We start from the raw sequence: 26,590 nt of genomic DNA, 5'->3' as shown, positions 1-26,590 counted from the left end.
ATATTTATTTAAAAACAAATTAAATTTAACATAAGTCAAATACGGGTTAAATGGTTTAAAAATATAGTTATATTAACAACAAGATTATTAAATAGGTTAATTCAGGTTAGATTACAAATTGAGTAAAAAATTACCTATTTATTAAACAATTTATATAGATTAACACCGATTATTCTCAATTACAAATTGGAGCCTTTTTTTATCCTTCTTCTCATTTATTTTATTTTATTTTTTGGTTTTTAACCAAATTAAAGGGTGTTTTCAAATAATTGAGAATAATTTTCATATAATTAACCAATAAATATACAGAGTAATACATAAACATTAATGGTAAAACAAACAATGAAATAGTCATTAAATATCCAAAAACAAGGAAATCAATCTATTCATGGTACATTATCTCACATGAAAGAGCACATGTAAAATCTTGTCATCACCTCCTCCAAGACTTGGGAACAGATTCCCATTCTCAGATAGTCAGATAAAATATGAGATACCTGAAAAAAAAGAGAAAGTAAAGACATTACATATTTCTAGGATACCTAATCGATATCTACTGAATATGCAAATCCCGTTGTATAAAAATACAAATAATGAAACTAAGATACAAAAGAATTGACGTGATACAAACAATAAGATCAAGATACAGAACAATATGACCAAACTTACTACAAAGCAATGAGACCTAAACGTAAGATGAGACCTTTAAAAGACAAAAGCGAGCAATTTAAGATCTCAATCCAAATTTGAAACATAAATTAACGCCAAATATTTAGTCTCTATAACTGCCCAAAAAAGAACCTCAACATCCCTAATCATAATGCAGTTCAAAACTAGTCTATCTGCAAATAAAATAGAGATTCTCCCAAATAGCACAAATGAAACTAAGAGCACTGAGAGCTGAGCCAAGCTAGGGGGCATGGCTGAGTTACTCTCCTTTGCATGCTCCTAACTTCAACCCGTCCCCACATATCCAAAACCACATTGTCTACATATCAAGCAAAGCCCTCACAAGTAGCTCAAAAACTCCTTGTGTCAAAATTTCCACCCTCTTCATTTTCCTCATTCTACAGTTCTATACCCTTTAGTCTATGCTCCTATATTTAAAAAAAGAATGGAAAAAAAAGGCGGTATTGAGAAGGAGGGAAAGGAAAGGTTGATACCACTAAGCAGTGGAGTTACCCTACTGCTTATGCTGAAGAAACTGCAGATTTGATCTTGTTGATTGTGCAGGACAGAAGACTGTTCACGGTCTCAACCGACTCCACATTGAGTTTGGCCATTGGAAGGCTGTTCACCAATATCTGGAACGCAACTGTCAGTAGTGACCCTGAGCCTTTGTTGCTGCTACCTCTGGCCAGTTTCCCACTCCAATCATCTCCATAACCAGAAGAACCATCTGGAACAATTGCAAATCCTGATGGCAAGAGAGCCACGAAGCTTGAATCCCCACCAGTCATCACCGCACGCATTGATGCTACATCAAGAGGAGCGTAGACTATAAGTGAGCCCGATGCATCGGCCCATGTCTCTTGCAGTATCAGCATTGTGTTGTCATTCTGGTTTCTAGCCTGCAAAGACATGTGAAAAAGAAAGAACAACATGAACAAACATCTAAAAGTAACGAGCCATGGGAATTGTAGATTCTCAAATGGTAGTTGCTAACTCACATTAGGGCGAAGAAGAGAAACACAGTTGCTACTTGTTTGGCCCTTTGGAATATGAATCATCTCTTGCATTGGCCCACCATTGGATAAAATGTCCCACTTGCTCCTCTGTCTCTCATCTCTCAAGAAGCTAAATAACTGTTGATGCATTATAGGCATCCATACAGAGGTTGCAGCACTCAAGATGACTCCAGGAGGCTCACCAGGAATATTCATACTTTTCCGGGTCATGACCTTGACATCCTCCCCAAGACTAGCAACATGGAGCTTGTTCCACATCCGAACAGTTGAAGCACAAACCCCAGCACAGAAGTTATCCCTCATTCGGTTTGTCAGTTGTAGCAGACTTCTCCTACCAGCTTGTGTCAGCACTGCCATTCATGGACATTGATAGTATCATCTAATCATATAAATTGCCATTTTCGCAAGGGAAATGAAAACGTGATGTGGCAATAGGTCTAGAAAGAGACCTGGATGATCTTCGCAGGGGACGGTTGATGACAAAAGGATTGCAATGCTCTCACACTGCCTCTGTAAGGTGGCAAGCCATCTCAGTGCGCCAAACCCCAATCCAGAGCTCAGTAAGGATCGGTAGAGATAGTGGACGGCACTCTCATCATATTCTGAATGTTCTATCCAGGTAACCTGCATTTTGCCCATTAGAATTAGAATATGCTAACATGCTATTATGTATCCAGAATCATTGTAATTCATTTATTATAAGAACAAATTTAGGGTTTATTTGGGAAGCCAAGAAGTCCTGTTGAACAAATACACAGCATCCATTTCCCCCAACTATAAACTGCATTGTCATCAAGCAAGGAACAAAACACTTCCCATACGATTAGAAAACATTGCAATCATAAAAACTTCGAACTTGGCTGGCCCATTGTTTTAGTGCATTTCATATTTTTCGTGGTAATATGAAAACTAATAGCAAGATGATGAGATTATCCTGAAAGATGAGAACCCAATAAATAGACAAGAACAAGTGACAATTGCAAGTAAATAATCTGTATTAGTAATTTACCCTAGTGTAACCATTTGAAAGATCTTGCATGACACAGCCAGAAGGAAGTCGTCGGCAGTTAACAAATGAATTTATGCTCGCACCATCTAGAGCAGTGTCAATGGACACATCAACCACAGCCCATAATCCTTCCCCATGTTGCTTGCAAAACCGGAGAAACTTCACTTGCCGGACCGGTACCAATGGTGAAAGAACTTGGAACTCAGCATGCATCTGCAAAATAAAATATTCATGATTTCGGCCCAGCAGCTGGGAAATACAAAATAGAGATGATGGATACAAAACAAACCAGTTGCAGAGCACCATGCCTAGTTCTTCCAATACCACTTGATAGCACATCAGTTGTAGAAGCTTTAGCAATCACACATGGGAACATTTGTGCCCATCGACTCTATTCAAAGGAAGCCAAATAATACAACTAAGCAAACACAAACCACTAGTATTGCACCATCTCAAAACTCAACAGTCCATATAATCAAGAAACTAAGACAAACACTAGCAATGCAAAAATCACAAATTGATTTAGCCAATGAAATCAAGATACAAGGCATCTAATGGCAAATATAGGATGTAATAAAAGCTTGCACAACTATAACCTCAACCTCAAAAACCAACCAAGTTTTTGTCATGAATGATAAGTTGAGTAAAGATGAAAATTGTAAAAAAGATGAAGCGTTTTATCTCAAATAAATGATATAAATCATAAATAGATTGTTATAACAACCAAATAAATTGAACAGTAATCATTAAGAGCTATCAAATAGCTTACCCCGTCCATCAATGTCTCTACAAGAGCTAAACTGTTGATCATTACTATACCAGTCTCTCTTGAAGCCTCAGTTACAAAGCCAGAAGGCTTCAGGCCAATACAAGGAGAAAATGTCCTCATGTACTCTACAGGGTTCAATGTTTCCTTTCCTCCATCCAAGCTTGTCATCCAAATGGGACTATCAGCCTGAGCCAACCGAAGCAATTCATCCATAGCAGTCACTGCAAGCTCCACAAACACAGAGCTGTTAAAGGGCTTTTCGACACCCATCATGCCTGGCCTAGTAAGAGGCCCCATTGGTAAGGGAGTGCCCCCCGAGCTTAAACCACCAAACCCATTTCCCGCTACCTCAAGTTCCAAATTTGAGCTTGGTCTTGGTAGAGCAATGGGACTCGCCAAAGGTGTGACAGGCCTGCCCAAGAACTTCTCTGCTAGGCCACAGATCCGACTTAGTTCATCCCTTAACTGGGCATTCTCAACCCTTAGTTGATTCTCTTCAATAGTTATGTTGCCAAGCATTGCCACACCACCACAGTGGTTGCATATTGGGTTCCTCACAGCATCCTTAATTGCAACATTCTCAACCCGAAGCTTGTCATTTTCTTGTCTAAGCATTACATTCTCATGGCGCTCCAACTGGTTCTGGTTGAAGTGATTGACATTCAATTCCTCTGCTCAACAGACAAAATCCACAAGTACGAAAGGAAAACTGAAACACCAACTTACCTTCATCTGGGTTCGCCGGTTCTGAAACCAGAACTTCACTTGTCTAGGCTCCAAGTTGAGCTTCCTACTGAGGTCCAACCTTTGTTTCTCGTCAGGATGAGGCCATTCCTTGAAGCAACTATCACAACAAAGAAATATTACTCCCATTAACAAAATTCATCAATGTTAGCCTCCATTTGGTTGCCACGAAAAATAAACTTTTTTGGTTTCTTCTAATCCACACAAGAATGAAAAACCTTACATATTCAAACAAATGAGGCATTTAGCTCAATAAATAAAGGAAAAACTGATTGCAAAATCATACGTTTCAAGCTCATTAATTTGCTCTTGAGTATGTCGATGGTACTTCAGTTTCTTGGCCGGCCTCTCAAGTACCAAGGTTTCTTGCTCGTCCTCCAATCCACCATCTAAGTTCCCACTTCCAGACATGCTCTCATACCCATCTTCATTGATCCTCCCCATAACACTTGGATCGAAATTTTCTTCCACTGGAATCCTTCCCTCCACCGGAACTCTTTCCTCCACTGGAACCCTTTCTTCTAAATGAAACCTTTCCTCCACAGGAACCCTTTTCACTGGAACCAGTTGCTCCACTGGAACCTTTTCCTCCACTAAAACTCTTCCATCCACTGGAACCCTTTCATGTTGATCCTCCATGTTACTCCGCTGGATAATATCACACATTAAAGATACAAACATTAAGCGCAAAATCAGTCATAGGTATATCAATAGTATTCCCTTTGGTCGCTGAGAAAAAGATCAAAGGAATTAAAGTTGGAAATACTAATAGTCTGCTGCACTTCTCTTACTACCATTTCTGCAAAATCCAAACAGGACCCTTGTGCACAATATCACAATCAAAATATACATATTGACAACAAAATCAGTGAGCAACCTCCCGTTTGGTTGCTGAGAAACTACAAGAAATTAAATTTCGAACTATTAATGGACCCTGGTGAACAAGATCACATTATAGTACACGTAATGGCAACAAAAGAATCATGAAGCAAAAACAAAGTAACTTCCAATTCCGTTGCTGACAAAATAAAAGAAATTTAACTGGGAATTTTTAAAAGTTTCCACTTCTTTTGCCACCATTTCTCGACACCCAAACAGGACACTGGTGAACAATATCACATTAATACTAAGAACAAAATCGATCATATGCAACAACAAGGTAAAAACATGTCATTTGGTTGCTGAGAAAATAAAAGAAACATTCAAAATCATGATAGCTTGTATTTCTTTTCCTACCTTTTCAAACAGGACCCTTGTCCAGAAATTTTAGAGAGAGAGGGAGATGAAGCATGTAGAGCTAAACACAGGCTTGAGAGGTGCCTGAGAGATGGTGGTGGCCGTGGTCATGCCCGTGAAAGAGTATCATCCACCACTCTTGCACCACCAATACCGATGAATCCACCAAAACTGACTAAAAATAGGAAAACCCTTTCTCTCTCCAACTTCCCTCTTCCACTCTCTCTACACGCTTTCAGTCATCCTCCCTTTGAGCTCATCATCACTGCCCAGATTCAGCCACTTCCTCCAAACCCCACAAAACCCATTTAAGGGAAGGAGAGAAGAGAAAATACACTATCTCTCTCTCAAAACCTAGAAAAGCAAAAACCCTAGAACATCATCACAGAAGACTCATCATTACAAACTCTGGAGTTTTTTCCGTGGTAAGGTCATGTTTCTGAGCAGAAACCCAGAAAGGAGAAAACGAAGAAAGGCATTGGAGTTGACCATGAACGAGCAAAGCGAAGAAAAAGAAAAGGGGAGAATCCGAAACGCTACATTCACACTGTAGGTGGACTTCTGGATGCGTTCCATTGTCAGAGAAAAAAAAAAAAATCTCCGCTTTCACACTTTCCCGGAAAAATGGAAGCCAAAAGTATTGTACGGGGAGAAAGGTCAAACCTTTCTCTTCCACAGTCCCAATCAAAGTAAACATCCTTGTGTCACATACAGAAAAAGATAGAGAAACAGATCATATATTTTCAGATTTTTCTTCCATGGAAACTTTGGGATCTGCAGAGAGAGACAGATGTAAACTTCAACCCAATTTAATATTACAAAATTTCATCTTTCGAAGATGAAAAAACCTTCTTGTTATTGAACTTTATTAAAATAATTTTATAAAAATAAGAATAATTTTTAAATTTATATTTCAAAATTTCTTATTTTTAAATTACTTTTAAATTATTCCTAACAAAAATTATATAAATCATAAGTCTTAAACATATAGTACAAATATAATATTAATGTGTGAATTTAAAAATATAGAAAAATATTGAATTTATTTCAAATGATTTTGTGGTAATAATTAATAAAAAGCTTCAAGAAAGGATTTTCCAATAGGTTATCTTTGGAAAAGAAAAAAAAAATTGAGAGAAAAAAAAATAATGAAGAGGGTATTTTAGGTATCTTAAAAAAAATTAGGTGGTTTATAAAGTGATTAGTGGATGTAAATATAATTTTCTTTTTTATAGAAAATTAATAAAAGTCATTTTTTTTTTTTTTGACTTTTCAAAATATAGATAAATAACATTAAAATATTTAAGTATTTGTCCAAACCCTTAAAAATTATATCCCACCTTCAAATCTTATATTTTTTTTAACTATTAAACAACTTGTCTTAAAAGCTTTCAACTTTTAAAGAAAAATGATATAATTTATTGTTGAATTATTAGATTTAATAATTATTTTAAAAGATTTATCATTTCCCAAAATATGCTAATAATAATAGTAATAAATTTTATCCTTGAAAAAAGAGGCTTCAGACGTTTGTCTTATAACCTCAATTGTTGTAAATTTTTAGGTAACATAACAATGAACTTTTTTTAATAGAAAAATTGTTATTTTATAGAGAATTTATATGGAAAACTTTATTATCTTATGACAAATCCTTTTAAAAAAAATCAACATAAAAAAATGTATTTTTTTATGGATAAGAATCATGAAAATTCCAATCAAAATTTAGATCTAATAATTATTCTAAAAAATGTATTTTTTTTAAGGGAAAAAAAATCACAATAATAATGAACTAGATCTAATAAAGGTCAACATAGTCCGAAAATTTAAGGATGATAATGGAACAAGTTTTTTTGGGTTCTTCTCCTAATAAGTCAAGTTTAAAATTTAAATAAAGAAGTTCGAGATGGAATGGATACGGTCTTATCTTGCTCCCATTATATATAAAATTTAATTTCAAAAATTAATTTAATTTAATATTTATTTTTAATATATATATATATATAATATTTTTAAAATAAGTTATAAAAAAATTATGATATTTTAATGTAATTAACAAATTTTCAAAATAAAAATTTAAATGGAATAGGATGGAGTGAGTATGAGAATTTTTCCATCCGCCCCATTTAATTTTTTTAATGGAACATAGATGATAAATATTTTGAATCAATAGGACGGGGTTGGGATGGGATTGACGCGTCCCAAACCCGTTTTGTTGTCATCTCTACGAAAATTTTTAGTTTTACAAATCTTTAAAATGGACTATATAAAATGAAAATTTTAAATTTGACAAGTTTTGTTATACAAGATCAGTGATCTTATAATAAAAAAACCATAGAAAATGTTATTATAATCATGAAAAAAAATGAACAATTAAATCAAATAGTAACGCTATGATCAAAGTTGATCAAACAAACAGATAATTGAGCAAGAAAAAAATCTAATAAGAAAATATTTAAAACAAATTTGTCATGTCATTATGTGCAAGCATCAAACACACCAATGAGTAGATCAGATAAGATAACTCATTTAAAGTAAGCTTTATCATTTTCCAAAACAAAAAAATTATACCTGGAAGATGGTGGGGGAAGCTGGCTTAAGAAAACACTAGTGGAAAGTGTTTTTCCAACACACTTTCTGTCGACCCTGCAGAGAAACGAAACGAAACCCTAAAACAAAACGTCTGGCCTTCTGATTTTTGTTTTTGTTTTTGTTTTCTCGCAGCAAAAATCATTGGCAAATCCACTCTCAAAATCTGCTTTCTCGCAACAAAAATGGAAAATCAGAACTGAGGAAAATGGAGAGGAAAATGGTGTGCTTTATAAAGAGAAGATGGTGGCGTGAGGGGGGCCCACACAAAATCCCAAAACACCTGTCCTAAATTTTTATCTTCACGCGCCCCCAGCGTGTGGACCAACGCATGGGAGCCCCCCTGGTGCCTTGCTGAGACCACGGATTCCATCTCCCTTTCCAAGTCGTTGAGCCTGTAATCAAAACATGACACCTCAGAAAATGTCAGTCGGACCCACACGTTTCCGAATTTTTTTTAAGAATACGTCGGGTCAGTTTAGTAATTTCCCAATGTGGTACAGGGGATTCTGAAAAATCCAGAAAGGGTCTTGCAGGATCCGAAGTGGGATTTGGGCACATCCTCTGTTTCCTACGTGTAACGTCTCTAAATCCTGCAGTCCTTGTCAGCATTATCAATTAAAACAGTAGGTGTTACTCACAAAAAATAAAAAAGGAATAATGAATATTTTTTTTTAGGTATGTTATGTCAACCCTCCACCATTTATTTCAAAGTTCACAATATTTATTTTCTAAATTATTGTTTTAATTTAAGTCAAAATTTTAAATTAAATGTATCAAAAAATCAATTTAAGTGGGATTAAATCATATTTATTCATCACCCAAGACTACTAACCTTTTGGGTCAAGTTTGATGTTTATTTTTTGAATTTTCATATTAAGGATGAAAATAAATATTATTTATATTTATTTAGATATAAACAAATTTTAGGGACCTTTTAGACAGTAGAATTAAATATTGATCGAAAAAATTTCTTTAAGTATTAATTTAATAACTATACAATCATTTCAAATTATATTTATATCTTATAAAATTTAAAGTGTGTTTGGTAGTATTTTTATCTTAAATGTTTTTAATAAAAGTGTTTTCACTATAAATGATTTTAAGAAAATCACTTATCAAATGTTTATTAAAAAAAACACTATAAATAATTTTTAAAATTTTAAAAATGTTTTCTAAATCTTATTAAAACACCTAATTTTTTTCTAAAAATACTTTCTTATACTATAAGTGTTTTCTAAAAACATTGTCCAACATACTCAGATAAAAAATGTTATGACCTATTTGAGAATTGTTTTTAAGAACAGTTTTATATTTTTTAGAATAAAAAACATAAAAAATATATTTGATAACTAAAAACTATTTTCTATTTTATGACCTTAATAATATAAAACATGGTATTTTCAAATAATATCTTTTAATTTTTGTTTATTATTTTTATTTTCTAGGGTTGTTTTAAAAAATAATTATATAAACATGTAAAATGATTAAAAATAAAACACTAGATGTAAATTTTATTTTTAAAACATTAAAAACAGGTTAAAAATATTTTAAATTTTCAAATAAACTTTTGTTTTATAAAAATTAGATAACAATTTTCATAAACTATTTTTTTATAATTATTTTCGAAAATAGTTACAATCAATATAAGATATAAAACTAAAAGTTGGATTTATATTCTTTAATAATCCTTTTGTATGAGAAACTTGTTGCATGCAAAAAGAATGGTAACAAAATCTTAAAAATATCCTTATTGAACCATCACAAATAAAAAAAAATGTATTTAATTTATTGCATGTAAATTATAATTTTGCTTAAGGAAATATTTGTATAGAAAACCAAGTGTTCATAATGACACAAATGATAAGATTTAAAATAACACCATAATAGTAAAAATTATATTAAACCATACCTAAAAAAGAGATATGAAACAATATTTCAAGAAAAAGGGAAAAATTATAAAAGTGGGTATATAGAATTAAAAAGTAAAATTACTATTATTAATTAAGTCAATTAATAGCTTGCTCAAAATTTGCTATATCATTGCAATTCCTTAATATCTTATTTGCTATCTTCTTGGGTACCTTGATGTGAAATATTGATTTTCTCAAATTACCATTAAATTATTAAATTTTATCAATAAAGTAATTAAATTATATCAATATTTAAGTAATTATATAATCTCATTATAATAATTAAGTTACTATCTTATATTTGTTATAATCTTGAATCTTATAATACTAATTAAGTTATTACCTTATATTTTATATTTTTTAATTTAGTTTTTACCTTGTATTTCAAAGTATGAATTAATTTTTTCTTATCCAAAAAAAAAAAAATCACAATTCATCACCAATTTAAATCTCCATTTACATGTATTTTGAATTCATTATTTCCTATAATATTCTAGAATAATATTAAAAGTTAATTTATTTTCTTACTATCACTTATTTTGTTATTTACTTTTCACATTCATTTCTATAATAGTGTAATTAATGCTTAAATTAATAATTTTTTTGTGAAAAATTTTATACATAAGAAATGTAAACATTGATCACGAATGAAACTACAAAACTTTTGATGAAGTTGATAAATAAATCAATAGCATAAAGAATTTAAAAAAATAAAATAAAATTGATGACCTACTTGGTAGGATAGCAATGAGGCAAGTTTTTTTTTTTTTTTTGGCACTTATTTTTAATTGGATGAATTTTAAATTTAAATAAATGGATTAAGGGTGTGTTTAGGATTTTTATTTTTAGAAAAACCTGATATAGAGTTGAGACGGGTTCATGTATTGTCTTGTCCTATCCATCGTCATTATATATAAAATTAATTTCTTTTAATTTTTTTTCATATTTTTTTATAATAATATTTGCTTTGTAGGTTGCTCAATGTTTGGGGACCCAAACATTGTATTTTATTATCATACAATAGGCATAACAGGACTAGGAAATTCTTATAAGTAAATAAATAGATGGCTCCATAGCTTATATGAACTTTTGCTTTGATGTTTTTAATCCTTGAATTACACCGGCCATCAATAAAATAAAAGAGAGAGAGAGAGAGAAAAAAAAAACTTCCCTAAACATACAAATGAACTTTTTATGTTTACTTCTCCAATGAAATAGATGAAAACTATCGTAAAAACCAAGGATAATTTTTTCTTTTGCCAATTTGAAGAAGTAAATTTAAAATTTTGATTTATGTGATTTATAGCATTACTCTCTTATATTATAACTTTCCATTAAGTATAAGTTATTACAATTGTTTCAATTGCATATTACAAGGAATTCAAACAATTGCTTCAATTGGTACGAGGAAGTATAACTTGTGGAACTTCAATATCTATGAGTTTATTAGTTAAATGACAATTGACACATATGATACATCCAATAGTTTCTCGTGGATTTTCATAACCCTACTGTACAAAAAGGGGATATGCATTGCTGAATCAATTAATTTTTTATATTAAGAAAAAAATCACATATTTTAATTTTTTTTATATTCAATTAAAAATATTGAAAAATAAGATGAAAGTTAAGAAAAATTGAAAAATAATTAGTTAAAATTTGAAAGCAAATTGCATTTGGTATTAAGTAAAAACATAAAGAAAGAAATACCATATTTGTTATACAAATTTTTATTTCCTCCTAATTTTTATTGATAGCTTTTTAATTGTGATATCTATGGAAGTATGAGTGCTTGTGTCACATAATTTTATTTAAAATATAATTAGGTATAAATTATTATTTTTTGCTTTTATCCCAAAAAAACTTGTTTAGCTACTTTCATTATTACTTCCAACCATTAAAACCATAAAAAGTCATTAAGTTGAGATTAAAGACTAATGCTAATTGCTTTTATTATTTGCTAAGATTAATGCTAGATTTTTTATTCTTCATGGAGCAAAATCTCCTTAAATGCTCAAAGCAAGCCACATTTGCAATATCTACACTACTTTTTATCCACTTAATTTTACTTCAAAGCCTTTGGCATTATAAAAGTTACCAATTACAATTTAGTTTTTCCTTCCAATTGACTCTTTTATATTTATAGTACCATATTGGATGTTGGAAAATGTTTTAGATTCTATTTTTGAATCATTTGGAAAGGCATAGATAGTTTCTTAATAGAAAATATTTTTGTAAGTGAGTTTTCTATTTTATTATAAATGAAATATTTTATGGGATCTTTTTTAGATATATTAGTCCATTGTAAACTTAATTTCTTATATGAAACTTTATTTTGTAGATTTGAGAGGTGTAAGGTTGTAATCTCCTTCAACAATAGTGAAAGTTCTTCTTTGTCTTCTCCCGTAAATGCAAATTTCAGGTCGAATCACGTAAATGGTTATGTGTATTGTTTTCATTCTCTTATTCTTTTATCCCTATTATTATTCTTTGTTGTGTTTTTTCACAACATAGGATGTGGTTACATGAATATTGTGAAGGTGGTTGCTAACATTGTGGAATGATTTTCTTGGTATTGGGTTCTATTTGACACGTGGTGTGTAGATGTAGTATTGAACTTCATTTTTTTAAAAGGGTAATTAGAGAGACGAGATGGTAGTACTACATGTCCTATATTGTGCATTATCTAACTTGGGTGTTGAAATTATTCTTAATTAATTGCTTCTTAAGATTTTGACTATAGTCATTAAAAACAAACATTTTCTCCTCAGCATTTAAACGTTTACCATCGGTAAGTCAATCTTTTCATCGAAATACATGGCATAAAGAAATAAATCCATATTTTTCCATCTACGTAAACTTATAAGATATGTCAAATGAACCATCTAAAAGTTCTAAAATAAAAAATGAATGTGCGATGATGTAGACACTTGTTGCTTATTAATAGACGAGTCACTTAATAATGGAAGTAAAAACACAACTGATCATTTTCTTAAAGCTCTTTTAGTCTCGAACTTTATATTTTCATCTTCATTTGATGATGATTAACTAAAACTGCTTCAATGATATGAAAGACTCTCTATAAAAACACCTATTAAAAAAAAATAATATTTATGAAATAAAAGCATACTATTATAATTAAATGGTTCATAACAAAAAAATAATAATAAAGTTTTCTTCTTGGGTATGCTAAAAACATCAACAATTATATGGAAGACATAGTAATAAACAATCATATGAAAATGAGATCAAGAAATCAGGTACATATGTGTGATTCTATCAATAGGCCAAATTCACAAGGATGAGTCAATCACTAACCCCATCTTACAAGGGCCCCCAATAATCAGCAATCATGTGGAAGATAAGGTACAACCTTGCATTTGGACTTGGATTCTAAATAGAGAATAAGATTAGATGCTTTTATTGGGCCCCTTGAAGCCCAATAAACTCCTGTGTTCAACGTGGGTTCCGGCCGGCCCATCCCGTCTATAGATTCGTATATAGCTTGAAATCTCTCTTCTAGGGTTTAGTCTTCTGCGGCAGCCAGCACTAACCATGGTTCTCAAGTATGTTCATTTATTTTTTATTTTTTATTTATTTATTCTTTACATTTCTATACATTTGATATGCTTTATGTGGGTTTCCAGAATATTGTTTTGTTAATATCTGTAAGTCGTATTCTTGTTCAGGCATGCTGTTCAATAATCTAGGTTTTTTTCCCCCATAAAACCCTGGTTGGGGGTTATGTATTAGTCTATTTTTGCCTATTGAACCCACTGTTTGGCTGCCGAGAAGATAGGGAAAAGAAAATGAAACGTTTGCATTCTGATTTTTATTGGTTTGGCTTCCAAGCAAAGACGGACAAATTGAAAATCCAAACTCAACTAAGTGAAGTGGGCTCAGTAGATTGCGGGTTGTTTTGTTCTGTAATTAACCCCATTTCGATTTTAATGTATATTGGGTATTGAACCCTCTGTTTGGCCGCTGGGAAAATGGGGGTAAAGAAAAGAAAATGTGTCTTATGGCTCTTGTTGTTTTGGATTTAGAAAATGAAAAACCCAACTCAGGCAAGTCAAATGGTTGCATCAGGCTCAGTTGGTTGGATGGTTGTTTATTTTTAATCAAACCCCATTTTGGACTTGGAAATGTTCACTATAATTAGTTATCGAACCTTTTTGCGGGCTCAGAAAATGGTGGAAAGGAAAAGGAACTGTTTTTTGCATTTGGCATCCTGAAAAATGAAAAACACAACTCAACTATATCAAATGGTTGCATTAAGTTTGGTTGCTTGGAGGGTAGTTTACTACTTTATGAAATAATGAAATTTCTAAGACTGATATTTTCATTTCTTTTGTTAGCAACCAAACAGACAAAAAATTGTTTCTGATGTGGGGGGCCAATAAAAAATTGTTCTTGATGCATCTGAGCCATCTATCCTTCAATGAGCCACTTAACCTTTGCCTTCTTGAGAAATGTACTTTGCCTGTTTGATTACCATAGGTGGTCACTTTTTTTGCCTCTATTTAATCGATGGGCATGCCTGTTTGATTTGTTGTAGCACAAAATTAGTTTTAGTTGGTTTGGTGTGTGATTGCAAAAATTTTTTTTAAAAAATGTTGTGTGCTTGTTTTTTCAAATTTCATCCAAAGAAATATTATTTATATAATTAGTTTTGGTTGGGTAGGAGATCCATTTGTACTTTATTGATAAATGTCATTCTAGATTTTCTTGAACGCCAAAGCATCATCATGAGGTTTACAGTTTGCTTGCCTGCCTGTTTAGACTGGATACAATAAGTGGATATCAATTTGGTTTCCAGCTTCTTGCCGTTGCTTAGTAGGAAGATCCTGGTCTGGTTTATGAGCTTGATGAACTTTGGGTTTGGTTTAGAGGAGGATTAACCACCCAAAGGAATGTTTTAAGGATTTTTTGAAACTAAGATAAACACATTCTCTTTAGGTGCATTTATTATCCCATGAAAATTGCATCATAGGGTTTATTATGTATTACTGATTTGTAAAAACCTTATAGAAGTGCCAATACCCAAAATCTCTATGAGTACCCAAACACACCCTTTTACTTTATAGAAAACATCATAATTACTAATAAGAGCCCTGTAAATTTTAAATGCATTTGCTACCCCGAAGAGGAGTGAGGTGAACCAAAGCTGTAAATTCTTGTTGGTTCAAATTTGACCAAATTTTGACTATATGATGCTCGACGCAACCTAGGTTCCTCTTTGGTAACTGTTTGTTTATCAATAACTTGTAATCCATGTTTGCATCAATTTTTATGATGAGTGTGACTGAATGAGTTCCTTTTAGATGAAAAAGTTTACTTGAATTCTCCTCTATCAGACTATTCCCCATGACTACTAAATTGTTTTTGAGTGTAATGTTGTGCTAGTAATCTAGTATGACTTGACTTTACCAAGAACTTGGAGAGAGAGTGTAAGTGCTACATTATCAAGAACGGGAGTGCAGTATGGATGGCCTGTAGTTTTGGTGAAAAGAACATCTTTGTTCTGTTGATGTTAGCTTGGTATTCTAATATGAACATTATGGTAGACTTAAATCGGAGTACACCCATTTATGCTTAATTTTTATCTCATGTTTTTTTTTTCCCAGCCTTGAGATGTAAGTGGCTAATATTTCAGCACTTCTTGAATTAGTACATAATAGGATCAAATATAATTGCATCAATCATCTAAAAAATCTCTTATATTACTTTAATTTATGGATTTCAGGACTGAACTCTGCCGCTTCAGTGGGGCCAAGATATACCCTGGTAAGGGTATCAGATTTGTTCGGTCTGATTCCCAGGTAAAATGTGATGATATTTTCAATTTGGTTCTGTCAGGGGCATGTATCATTCAAAGCATATCCTACATTCAAACGCTTCCCTGTATTGGCTTAATTTTACTTCAATTACTGTAACTGAATAGCATCTGTTTCATTTATATCAGGTTTTTCTCTTTGCCAATTCTAAATGCAAGAGGTACTTCCACAACCGGCTTAAGCCATCGAAGCTTACATGGACAGCCATGTACAGAAAACAGCACAAGAAGGTAATCAAATTTTAAAATTGTTTGGCTATCAACTCATTTTTTGCCTTTTTATTGTGGGTGAAAGTGCATTTTCACTTCTACCCTATTTGTTTGGGAAGTGGCTAATTCAGTTGATTCTTTTTTCTGCTCTCACTTTCAGGACATTGCAGCAGAAGCTGTTAAGAAGAAGCGCCGCACCGCAAAGAAGCCATACTCAAGGTCCATAGTGGGTGCCACATTGGAGCTTATACAGAAGAGAAGAACCGAGAAACCTGAAGTTCGAGATGCTGCTAGGGAGGCTGCTCTCCGGTGGGTATCATTCTTTGAACTTTCTAAATTTGCTGGGTCTCCCAAATACCTATTGTTAGCACTTAGCAGTGGGCGAAATTTTCCATTCTGAATTGCGTTATTCTGTAACCTGCAGTGAAATTAAAGAGAGGATCAAGAAAACCAAGGATGAAAAGAAAGCCAAGAAGGCTGAGGTAATGGCCAAGACGCAGAAAACTCAGAGCAAGGGTGTGCCTAAAGGGGCTGCACCAAAGGGCCCCAAGCTTGGAGGAGGAGGTGGAAAGCGCTGAAAACCCTCCTATTTCCTCAATTACAGACTCATATTTGGCATTATCTGGAGATTTTGTATGAATTGAGATTGATTTAAGGTCTGTGTAGGATCTTTCCCTGTGATGGAATTTGTTTTGAAAGTGGGTGAGTTTTGTATTCTTTTATGGACTTGTGTTCTTGTTTTGCTTCCAACTATGCATTCTTTCAGAATGATTACAACTTCAGTTTTGGAGGGATTTTTAGGAGATGCTCTCTATTGTGAAATCTTTCCTTTCTTTAATCATATGTTTTGTTTCTAAGGTTTTTGCTGACGAAGAAGGCAAACAGGTAATTTCACATAGGATCTAGGGATGTATAGCAGGGTACTGCTACTCGGGTTACAAATCAATAGCGGATCTTCATAAGGCTGGATTTTCACGTCTCATGGCGTACAACTCCTTGCTAGGCTTTGGGCCTAGCGGGTTTTCTAGGATTCAGACCCACTTAGGTAGGCCAAGTGGCCCACTTCTTCAATCTCTTTCCTTGGTAACTGGTGTATTGAAGACATCGGACTTCCGATGGTGCTCACCCCTACATGCTTAGATGAGGCATCTTTGAGCTCAATGATATCACCAACTCTACCGTCGGACTCCAACAACTGGTAGACGAATTGGGTTTCTAGCATAATGGATGAAGCTTGGTATGCAGGCTATGGGTAGATTTGGTTTCCATGGAATCATTCAGTGAACTTTCAAGTTGAATATAGAAAAAAGTTTTACGGGTTTTTTTTAAATCATATAAATAGATTTTAAAATATGTCAATAATGGATAATATTTACATGATGAAAAGTGGTATGTGTGAAATTCGAACATGCGAGATGGATGATTATACATGCACTTTTTTCCATACCTTCAATTATTTAAGTTATGGATTATGGATTAAGGTAGGTACTATTAGGTTTAGATTTTAAAATCACGCTTGGTATTGGGCATCATGAAAAGGAGTTGGGAGGCAGTTGATTAGGTAGACATCGATTTGGAAGGCATGGCTCCAAAAAGTAAGGATGCTTGGTGAAGTAACAAAAGGCTTATTTCAACCAGTTAAATGTTAATGATGTTTACGTTTACAAAATGTGGCATCATGCCAGCTTGGGTACATGAGATGGGATTGTAAGATCTTTGAATTTTTTATATTCTCCTCCATCAATTAGATGAAAATGACACAAGTTTTTGAGAGAAAAAAAAAAAAAAAAAAATTTCCCATTTTCTTTTCAAAATAAAAGCAATGGGTGGTTCAAGTTAACTGGTGGACTAGCGGGGGGATATAGGGTCCCACTAGTAGAAATAGCCAGGTGGAAGGAAAGGGAAAAGGGTGAGTAGGATGTAAGCGACAGAACCACTCCAACTGTCTGAGCCAACCATTCACTCCATCATGACGTCTCCACCTCATCTTCCACACGGCGACGTCTGACTCCCTGTCCACTTGTCCTCCAGTCAAAAATGCAAACGACCGCGTTTTGAATTGTCAATTCTCTATTTTCATCTCCTCCATTGCTTTATGTGATGTCAATTTATAAACGCTTTCTGTAAAGTATAATTATAAAAGTAAGGAAAAAAAAAAAACAAAAAAAATCTTTTGTGTGTGGTGCATCTGGCCATCAATTTGGGCCGGTCTAATCCGTGTTTGACATGACTTGGACATACGAGTAGATGGATTTGATGTGCATGGCCTTCCGGTCCACCTAATCTGCCCAAATTACCATCCGCTAAAACAAATTTATATCATACAAAAAATAAGTGAAATAAATTTTAAAAAATATAAAAATAATTATTAATTTTTTTAAATATATATATATATATATATATATATATATATATATATATATATATATATATTATATATATATATATTATTAATTAAGAATATACTTTTAATTTTTATAATCATTTAATAAATTATTATTAATATTTATATAAATAAGATAAAATAAATATTGTTCATTAATTTAGTTTTTACGTGCTAAACCCTCACTGATTTAATATTATTTGATATACAATATCCCAAATTTATTTAAAAATTAATATTGAACCAAATATTAAAATATGTATTAGGACACTATGATATATGAAGTCTTTTATTAAAAATTTTAATGATTAAATATGTCATTATCTTAATTAAAAATAATTAAAATAATTTACTATCTTTAGTTTTTATGTCCTTATTTTTTTTTTATTTTTTTAGAAATATGCTATTATTTTTAATTTATACTAAATTAATATATATATATATATATATATATATATATATATATATAATATATATATATATATATATATATATATATCTAACATAATTAAAAATTATTACATTAATTTAAAATAATTACATTAACTCTAATTTTCATTCATGAGAAAGTATGAGTTTTCTTTCATTTTAAAGAATAAGATTCTTGTATTAAATTTTAAAATACAAAATTAACAACCGAATATATTTTTATTTTTTATTGTTAAAAATAAAAAATAAAACTTTCAAACATATTTAATTTTTTTTAAATTAAATAATGAAAATAGAAGACATAAGTTACTAATTTAACTATGTAAGTAATAATTATATTGAGAAAAAAAAAAGATGTCAAGGAGGAGAAGAGAAAACATAATACCAAATTATAATTAGTATAATTTGTGATATATAGAATTAACTATTTACTTAATAATACATAATTCTAATTAACATCATATGAAAAATCAAATTATTAATTTAATAAATAGAATGCAAAAAACAATTATAAAGGAATCTTGAATTGACGACTAAAAAAGGTAAAAAGAATGAGGATGAATTGGGTAATGGTCAATTTTTAAGTATTTTGAATTAATTAAAGCTAGTGACAAGAACATGAAATAATAAGCAATTTAAAGTATACGAAGATAAGTAGAGGGAGGAAGAATTGCAAACTTTATTTCATAGTGGTTTGGCTCAAACCTCGAGAAGGCTTCTAGCACATCATATACCCTTTAAACATATTCTTATAAGAATTTAAATTAGGATTTATTGAAAAACATTAAATCATTCAAATTTACGAACAAAATTCAATTTAAAATAAATAAAGGATGAATTTAAAATAATTACAAACATAAAATATTTTAATTAACTTAAGTGCACCAACAAAATCAATCTTACAATGGTTTCTGAATTTTCAAAGATTTTCAACATGATCATGTCTTTGTTAAATATGATTGTCCCTTGATTGGGATTGAATTAACCTTAATATATTGAAAACACAAAGATAACTAATTTGATTGGACCATTAATACTATTAACCTAATTTTGTTATCATCAAAACTTGATTAAAAATTTTTTTGGACAAAATAATTCAAAAAAAAAGAAAAGAAAGGCTTTCTAAGGTGAGAAGAGGTTGTTTCAAAGAGTTGACACATTGGAGTAAAAAGCTCAACAAAAAAATCTAGTTGAACTACAAAATCATATCTTTGTGTTTGAATAATGGTCAACATGTAAGTTAGGCGGTGTTTGTTTTTTTTACTTAATTTTAAATAAAACCTTAATGCTTAATAGTATTAAATATTAGGTTGTTTGTTTTTGTAGTGTTTTATTTATATTAAGTATTAAAAAGTAAAGAAAAATCAATATGTTATTTTTTTTTATTTAGAAAAAGCTATATTTGTTGGTTTTTTTTATTTAGTAAAAAGTTTATAATAAGTCATGAAAAAATAGAAAAACAAACTACCTAAATTTTGAAAACAAATTGCTTTCAGCAAAAAGCCAAAAAAACAAACACCACCTAACACATGTTCTAATTGAAGATACAAAGTGAAACGGGTCTAAAGATAAAAAAGTTTTATAATTTTAGGAATTTGTAAATAGTATACCATCACAGTGACCGATATGTGAGTTTTCATGCATTCATATAAAAATAATCATAAAATAAAAATTCTTTAAAAATAATTTAAATTTCATACACTTATCAGCTAAAAGATAATACCTAAAATGGTTAAAAATAGTACTTGAAATGTTAATTATTTTTAAATTATTGTTTGAAATTTGTATTTTATAAATTTGTGTTCCCAAATTAAGGTTTTTTTCATTTGGGTGCATAAAAACACATTTTTCACATTTTATAAATTAAAAAGTAAAATTAAATACTTATCTCTAAAAATATGTTCAAATTCATCAAAGATATTTTAAAAATTAAAAAAAGTGCTTTTGGTAGTTGTTAATATGGTTATGCATCAAAATTTTTGTTTTTAATTTTTGAAGACAAGAAACAAAATTAAATTAACAAACATGTTTAATATTTATCAAATTAGAAACATAAGTAAAGAATTATTTATCTATCAACTTTTAAGGTAGTAAAAACAAAATTGTATTAAATGGCACGTTAATGACTATAATTCCATTTTACCACTTTATTTATTTTAGTAATAACGTCTTAAAAAATTAGTTTTTTAAAATTGTTTGAAAACCTAAAATGCTTTTAATATTTTTAAATATGTTTTAAAATAATTTTTATATCTAATATTTTATTTACATAATATAAATAATTAAAAGATATTTTTTAAAAATGTATTATATTTTATTCTTAATATTAAAAAATAGTTTTTAGTTGTCAAAACGTGTTATATATATTTTTTATTCTAAAAAACATAAAATTATTCTAAAATATAGTTCCAAACAACCCATAATATTTTGAAATATTGTTATCGAAATATATTTTATTTTTGTTTTTTGAAATTTATGTTAAAAATCTAAAAATGTGTTATTTAATATGAAATTCCGGGTAAATGAGTTCGACCCGACCCGACCCGTTCCATTTAAATCTAAGAGCCTCCACCCGAAACTGTTTTATTAATCGCAAACGGACATTCCCGGTAGGAGATGAGGTAGATCACCAGTGATTCAGTGCTACAAACACCACGGCTGGGTTATGGACTTCCAATCAATAAGTGCCACATGGCAGAAATTGCGATGCTCAAAAAATGCTTTTTCGTTTTATGATGTGGCAAACTCCCATTGGCTGAAATATGAGGGAATGCTGATAGCTGCCGCAGCAGATGTAGTGGTTTCTTCCTTCACTGCGGCGGTTAGAAAACTGAAACACCCCCCCCAAATCACACCAACTCCTCCTCTGTTCTCTCTCTTTACTGTCTCTCTCTCTCATTAAACCCTTCACCAACTGCACCGAATCTTCTGTATCCTTCTTCTCTCACGTGTATTCTAGAGAGAGAAAGAGTTGTAGAGTGAGAAACCTATAGTTGAATTGTGAAAAAACAGGGGAATAGCCATGCCTCCAAGTGAAGATCTTGAAAGCAGGGGAGCCAAAAACAGGGGAGGCAGCTACACATCGTCTTCTGTGATTGAAGATTCGGAGACCCAATGGACTTCATGGCTTGTGCCCATGTTTGTTGTGGCCAACGTTGCTGTTTTTGTCGTTGCCATGTATATTAATAATTGCCCCAAGGAGAATTCTAGGGCTCAAGGCAAGTGTGTGGCAGGGTTTCTTGGGAGGTTCTCGTTTCAGCCTCTGAAGGAGAATCCTCTGTTTGGCCCTTCTTCCAAGACGTGAGGAGTAGTTCTTTGATACCCGTCTTTTTGTCTTTGTTGGTTTTATTTTGGGAATTTGGTAATTGGGTTTGTTCTGGAATGGATTCTGGGTGTGTTCGGTTCATGTTTTTTTTTTTTTTGCGTGATTGGAAGTTTTGGGCTGTGTTTTGGTGATTGGTGAAATGAGTTTTTTTTCTTCCGTAGAATGGTTCTTTGATGCTTGATCTCTCTTTGTGGTTTTTCTAGTTTTTGTTGTGAAAATTTGCGACTTGGCATTGGGCTGACATGAATTTGGAATTCTTCCTTAACTTGATGATTGATTCTTGATACCCATCTCTGAATTTCTGCTTCTTGTCGTTCTTTTTGGTTTGATTGCATGGTATGAATTTGGTATCATCACCTCAATGGATGATATTGTTTAATACCCATAGTTTCATTTTTCCCCAGTTGGTTCTGTTCCTGTTCTTCTTGATTTTTAGGGTAAGTTGGGATCAATCTGATATGCATTTGAGATTCTTATTCAATTTATTCCCTGTTTTTAATAATTCGTGAACTAGTACTGATCCGGCATGAGTTTTGGGGTTCTTAGTCTCTGACTTTTGTGGGTTCCTGATTGATCAGATGTTTTAACTTTCATTGCTTACTTTCCCTTTTTTTTTTGGAAATTCATTTATGGGATCTCTCTTGGCATGGTTTTTGACTCTTAGTGTGTGGTTTAAAATTTTCTTTCTTTAAAATTAATTTGTTTTTATTAGACCCTCTGATGGGTTTTTGGAGAACATGAGGAACGGGAAGGAAGGTGCTTAAAAAAAGGTCACTTTGAGAATTTTCTTGGAAAGGCCTACATGTTTTGAGGTGGGTTTGGCTTAGTTATTTTTAGTTTCTGTCACAATTATCTATTGGGATCAATCTTCTTTCCTGACTACTACCTCAACAAGTGACCACACTTGGACTTCAATGTTTTTTTTTAAAAGTAGATTAGGTAGAAGCTAGATTGATTTCTCATTACGGTTAGGTTTTGGGTTTGACAATTTCATGAAATATCTCTAATGGACCTGTAAATCAAGTAAAGATCAAGTCTTCTTGGGTGGTGGTTGTAAGTTTTGGATATATTGTATCAAACCTCAGGTAAATGTGATTTGTTGAACATGGTTCACGACTCCCTGTGCCTTATGAATTGGAACTTTTGGTGCTTCACAAAGATAGCCATTTGTGGATGTGAATTATGCAGGAGAAAGAGCTGTGGAAATTTATGTTTTACTTTACGTTACCTGTTTATTGTTTGTTTGTGATGCTTCATCCTGCTGCCTGCAAGGCTTTTGTGAGCAAATGCACACTTTAGTCTTGTTTGATCTCATAGATTGGAAACTGATGTTAAAAAAAAATTATAAATTGGTTTAGTTATTACTCTTTGAGCTTTATAAACTCTCTTATCATTAAAGGAGGTTGAACTGAAATTGAGTTTTTATTTTTGAAGATTGGAAAAGTTGGGAGCTCTTGAGTGGAAAAAAGTTGTCAGTAAGCATCAAGGATGGAGGCTTGTCACTTGCATCTGGTTACATGCTGGTGTCATTCATCTGCTTGTAAACATGTTGAGCTTGGTCTTGATTGGTATTCGACTCGAACAGCAATTTGGTTTTGGTATGTGGTTCTCTTGCTTTTAGTGTGTTGTCATTCACCTTAGGCTGATCCGACTCCCTTGCCTCTGGACATTGTTGTCTTCCCATTCCATTTCATTTTCTTTTATTTTTGTTCATTTTCTTTAGAACTCCCATGTTATGAGCCTCATAGCTAATGGCACTTGCTATGGTAACTCTGACATGATCCTCCTAGTTTGAATTTCTTTGTAAGAGTCCTTCTCTGGTTCTTTTTTGTTAGCTATATATTGATTTGGTCTGACTAGGGATATTGTTTTGGCAGTGCGGATAGGAGTAATTTACCTGTTGTCAGGATTTGGAGGGAGTGTTCTTTCGTCTCTATTTATTCAAAATAGCATCTCTGTTGGGGCTTCTGGTGCTCTTTTTGGGCTTTTGGGAGCAATGCTTTCAGAGCTTATTACAAACTGGTCCATGTATACAAACAGGGTGAGCAATCTAGCCCACTGTTGTCTTACCCATCACCCGTTGCTCCTTACCCTTTGAGATAATTAGCCTTGTTTGTTGCTTTTGTAGGCTGCAGCACTACTCACACTCTTGGTCATTGTTGCGGTTAATCTAACCGTTGGGATTCTGCCACGTGTCAATAATTTTGCCCATATTGGTGGGTTCGTGACAGGTTTCTTCCTGGGCTTTATTTTGATGCCTCGACCTCAGTTTGGGTGGATAGAGGGTCGGAACCTTCCAGCTGATGTCCGTGTCAAATCCAAATACAAGGCCTACCAATATGTGTGCTGGCTGGTTTCTCTTGTTCTGCTGATTGCAGGGTGAGTTACATTCTGAACCTTAAAAATGACGTGTCATATTTTGCTTTCAAAATCAATTCTGATGATAGAAAACTAACTTGCAATCGTCTTTTTCTTTGCTTTGAACAGATTTACAGTTGGATTAGTGATGCTGTACAAGGGAAAGAATGGGAGTGAACACTGCCATTGGTGCCACTACCTCAGCTGTGTCCCAACCTCTAGCTGGAAATGCGATGAGACTCAATTTTAGGAGGGGTCCCTCTCTCTCTCTCTCTGTCCCTGTCCCTGTCCCTATCTTTGCTAGTGTGTAAATTGCATAGTGATAGCTTCAGTAGATAGAGCCTAAACCAAGTTTCAAGTTGTTGGCTTGTTTTGATGTATGTATAAGCGGGTGTTGTTACTGTTGTATTTGCTCTTACACAAGATTTCTTATTGAATTCTGTTGAGATGACCAACAAGAATTAGGCTTCACCATCTCATTACTTCTTAATTCCTATTCAGTTGGGAAAAAAAATGTGCTTGCATGATAAAAAATGGCGTCGCCCGGGTTCGAACCGGAGACCTTCAGTGTGTTAGACTGACGTGATAACCAACTACACCACGACACCGCTTTGCTGTGGATCAGCCCAATCAAGTTATGACTCCAAAAGTAGATTTGCATGTCTCTAATGGACAACTCATCCTATCTTCATGAAGAACACACGTTCTTCATTTCCTATCAACCCAGCCCTTCAGCCCTATAAGGTTTCCATATTTCACTCGACAGTAAACTGGTAGTATTGATAGTGAGAATGGTGATTTCTCATGAAATGGGCGGCCAGAAGGCAGTGAAGGTGATGGGAATTTTGATGGTGCTATCATGGGCCCAAACAACAATGGCTGCCATAGACTGCAGTACCGTGACAGCGCTGGTCTCCGCCTGCTCCACCTTCATCACCTACGGTGCCCCAGACCCCATCCCTGGCTCCCCTTGCTGTGATGCAGTGGTGGGCCTCAACAGCATCGCGGACTCCATTGATAACCGGCGATCAGTTTGCCGGTGCTTAATGAGCCTCATTGCTACTTACAATCCTAATGCTACTGCCATAGCTACATTGCCTGGGTTCTGTGGCATCTCTCTCGGCTTCAATCTTGATCCCAATACTGACTGCAACTTGTAACTCTCTCTCTACTCTCCCCCTTTGGTTTTATTTTTTCTTCTCTTCATAATTCCTGGATTGGTTTTATGAGTAGGCCCATGATGGGCTTCCCCTGCTTTTTCTGGCCCAAATAGGTCCATAGCTCCTTGGTTTTGACGTAACATGCTCAAGGAAAATGATTTTCTTTTTTTGGTTTTTATATAAAAAAATATGCAAGAAAATTAAATATAATAAAAATACAAAGTTAAAATAAATAAAGTGCCTTTAAAGTAACATATAACAATAATTTATTAATTTTAAATCTTTTTTTTTACTTTTTTATTTTCTTTTTCTTGCATTTTTTTTCTTAATTTTATTAAAAATCAAATATAATTTTAAAGTTATTACTTGATTAGTATAAAGATAATCTGATCTAGCTAGGCTTTGACATGAACATAATCAAATCAAAGTTCAATAGAAAAGCGGTTTTGATTTAAACACTTTTAATTTATTTCGGTTTTTAAAAATAATTTTTGAAAGAATCAACTATCAAGTGATTATGGTACCGCTAAATAATCCTTTAAAATTTTGAAGTAATTTTTAGATATTTATAAAAATCTAAATTTTTATTAGAAAATGCTTGAAAAATGCTTTTAACAACATCTTATCTATTGACATTTAAAAATCTTAGTAGAATTGTAGATGATGATGCTATTTTTGCAGGGTGGATGGTGCGGCATCTAATGAGTGAAAGGGTGACAGCAGATTGATGGCCAGAGACTCACAATAAGAAAAGCTTGTATCAAGCTGCAGTGGGCAGGAGTTTTAAATTTTTAATAAATAAATCAACTTTTTTTTTTTTTTGGAAAACCAAAATGATATTTGTAAAATTGAGGATTTGATGATGTTATAAATTTGGGTACCTTGTAGCGCTATAAATTAAAATTAGTGCACTATAAATGCCTCTTCATGCATATACGTCCAAT

General features: G+C 32.5%; 4 protein-coding genes and 1 non-coding gene across 7 annotated transcripts; 3 read left to right on the top strand and 2 right to left on the bottom strand.

The window, feature by feature from the left end:
• Nucleotides 1-324: 324 nt before the first annotated feature.
• Nucleotides 325-6,154, bottom strand: LOC117933089 (homeobox-leucine zipper protein ANTHOCYANINLESS 2-like). Of its 2 annotated transcripts, none has more exons than XM_034854463.1 (10): nucleotides 5,447-6,154; nucleotides 4,497-4,858; nucleotides 4,193-4,310; nucleotides 3,467-4,108; nucleotides 2,987-3,088; nucleotides 2,698-2,910; nucleotides 2,138-2,312; nucleotides 1,671-2,038; nucleotides 1,164-1,571; nucleotides 325-497 (listed from the first exon to the last, which is right to left on the bottom strand). In XM_034854463.1, exons 2-9 carry the CDS (start codon nucleotides 4,847-4,849, stop codon nucleotides 1,191-1,193), a joined length of 2,352 nt encoding a protein of 783 aa, XP_034710354.1. In that variant the 5' UTR covers nucleotides 4,850-4,858; nucleotides 5,447-6,154; the 3' UTR covers nucleotides 325-497; nucleotides 1,164-1,190. The 2 variants fall into 2 exon arrangements, with proteins under 2 accessions (XP_034710354.1, XP_034710355.1); XM_034854464.1 differs by having other exon boundaries at nucleotides 1,183-1,571.
• Nucleotides 6,155-13,435: 7,281 nt separating this feature from the next.
• LOC117932980 (60S ribosomal protein L24-like) lies at nucleotides 13,436-16,796 on the top strand. Of its 2 annotated transcripts, XM_034854320.1 has the most exons (5): nucleotides 13,436-13,511; nucleotides 15,692-15,767; nucleotides 15,911-16,012; nucleotides 16,152-16,300; nucleotides 16,416-16,796. In XM_034854320.1, the coding sequence occupies exons 1-5, from the start codon at nucleotides 13,501-13,503 to the stop codon at nucleotides 16,567-16,569; spliced, it is 492 nt and encodes a 163-aa protein (XP_034710211.1). In that variant the 5' UTR covers nucleotides 13,436-13,500; the 3' UTR covers nucleotides 16,570-16,796. The 2 variants fall into 2 exon arrangements, with proteins under 2 accessions (XP_034710211.1, XP_034710212.1); XM_034854321.1 differs by lacking the exon at nucleotides 13,436-13,511 and having other exon boundaries at nucleotides 15,681-15,767.
• Nucleotides 16,797-21,669: 4,873 nt separating this feature from the next.
• LOC117932912 (RHOMBOID-like protein 2) lies at nucleotides 21,670-24,963 on the top strand. Its single transcript, XM_034854234.1, has 5 exons — nucleotides 21,670-22,103; nucleotides 23,563-23,726; nucleotides 24,006-24,169; nucleotides 24,257-24,507; nucleotides 24,616-24,963. The coding sequence occupies exons 1-5, from the start codon at nucleotides 21,826-21,828 to the stop codon at nucleotides 24,734-24,736; spliced, it is 978 nt and encodes a 325-aa protein (XP_034710125.1). The 5' UTR covers nucleotides 21,670-21,825; the 3' UTR covers nucleotides 24,737-24,963.
• A 57-nt stretch (nucleotides 24,964-25,020) lies between these two features.
• On the bottom strand, nucleotides 25,021-25,094 carry TRNAV-AAC. Its single transcript has one exon. It is a non-coding gene; the product is annotated as a tRNA-Val (tRNA).
• Nucleotides 25,095-25,178: 84 nt separating this feature from the next.
• Nucleotides 25,179-26,462, top strand: LOC117932913 (putative non-specific lipid-transfer protein 14). The gene is made up of 2 exons (XM_034854235.1): nucleotides 25,179-25,642; nucleotides 26,328-26,462. Exons 1-2 carry the CDS (start codon nucleotides 25,278-25,280, stop codon nucleotides 26,353-26,355), a joined length of 393 nt encoding a protein of 130 aa, XP_034710126.1. The 5' UTR covers nucleotides 25,179-25,277; the 3' UTR covers nucleotides 26,356-26,462.
• The last annotated feature ends 128 nt before the right edge of the window (nucleotides 26,463-26,590 follow it).

This window comes from Vitis riparia, chromosome 16, assembly GCF_004353265.1.
Source record: "Vitis riparia cultivar Riparia Gloire de Montpellier isolate 1030 chromosome 16, EGFV_Vit.rip_1.0, whole genome shotgun sequence".
In the NCBI taxonomy this organism is placed as follows: Eukaryota; Viridiplantae; Streptophyta; class Magnoliopsida; order Vitales; family Vitaceae; genus Vitis; species Vitis riparia.
The sequence above is the reverse complement of the archived record's forward strand: the minus strand, read 5'-3'. Positions and strand labels throughout refer to the sequence as shown.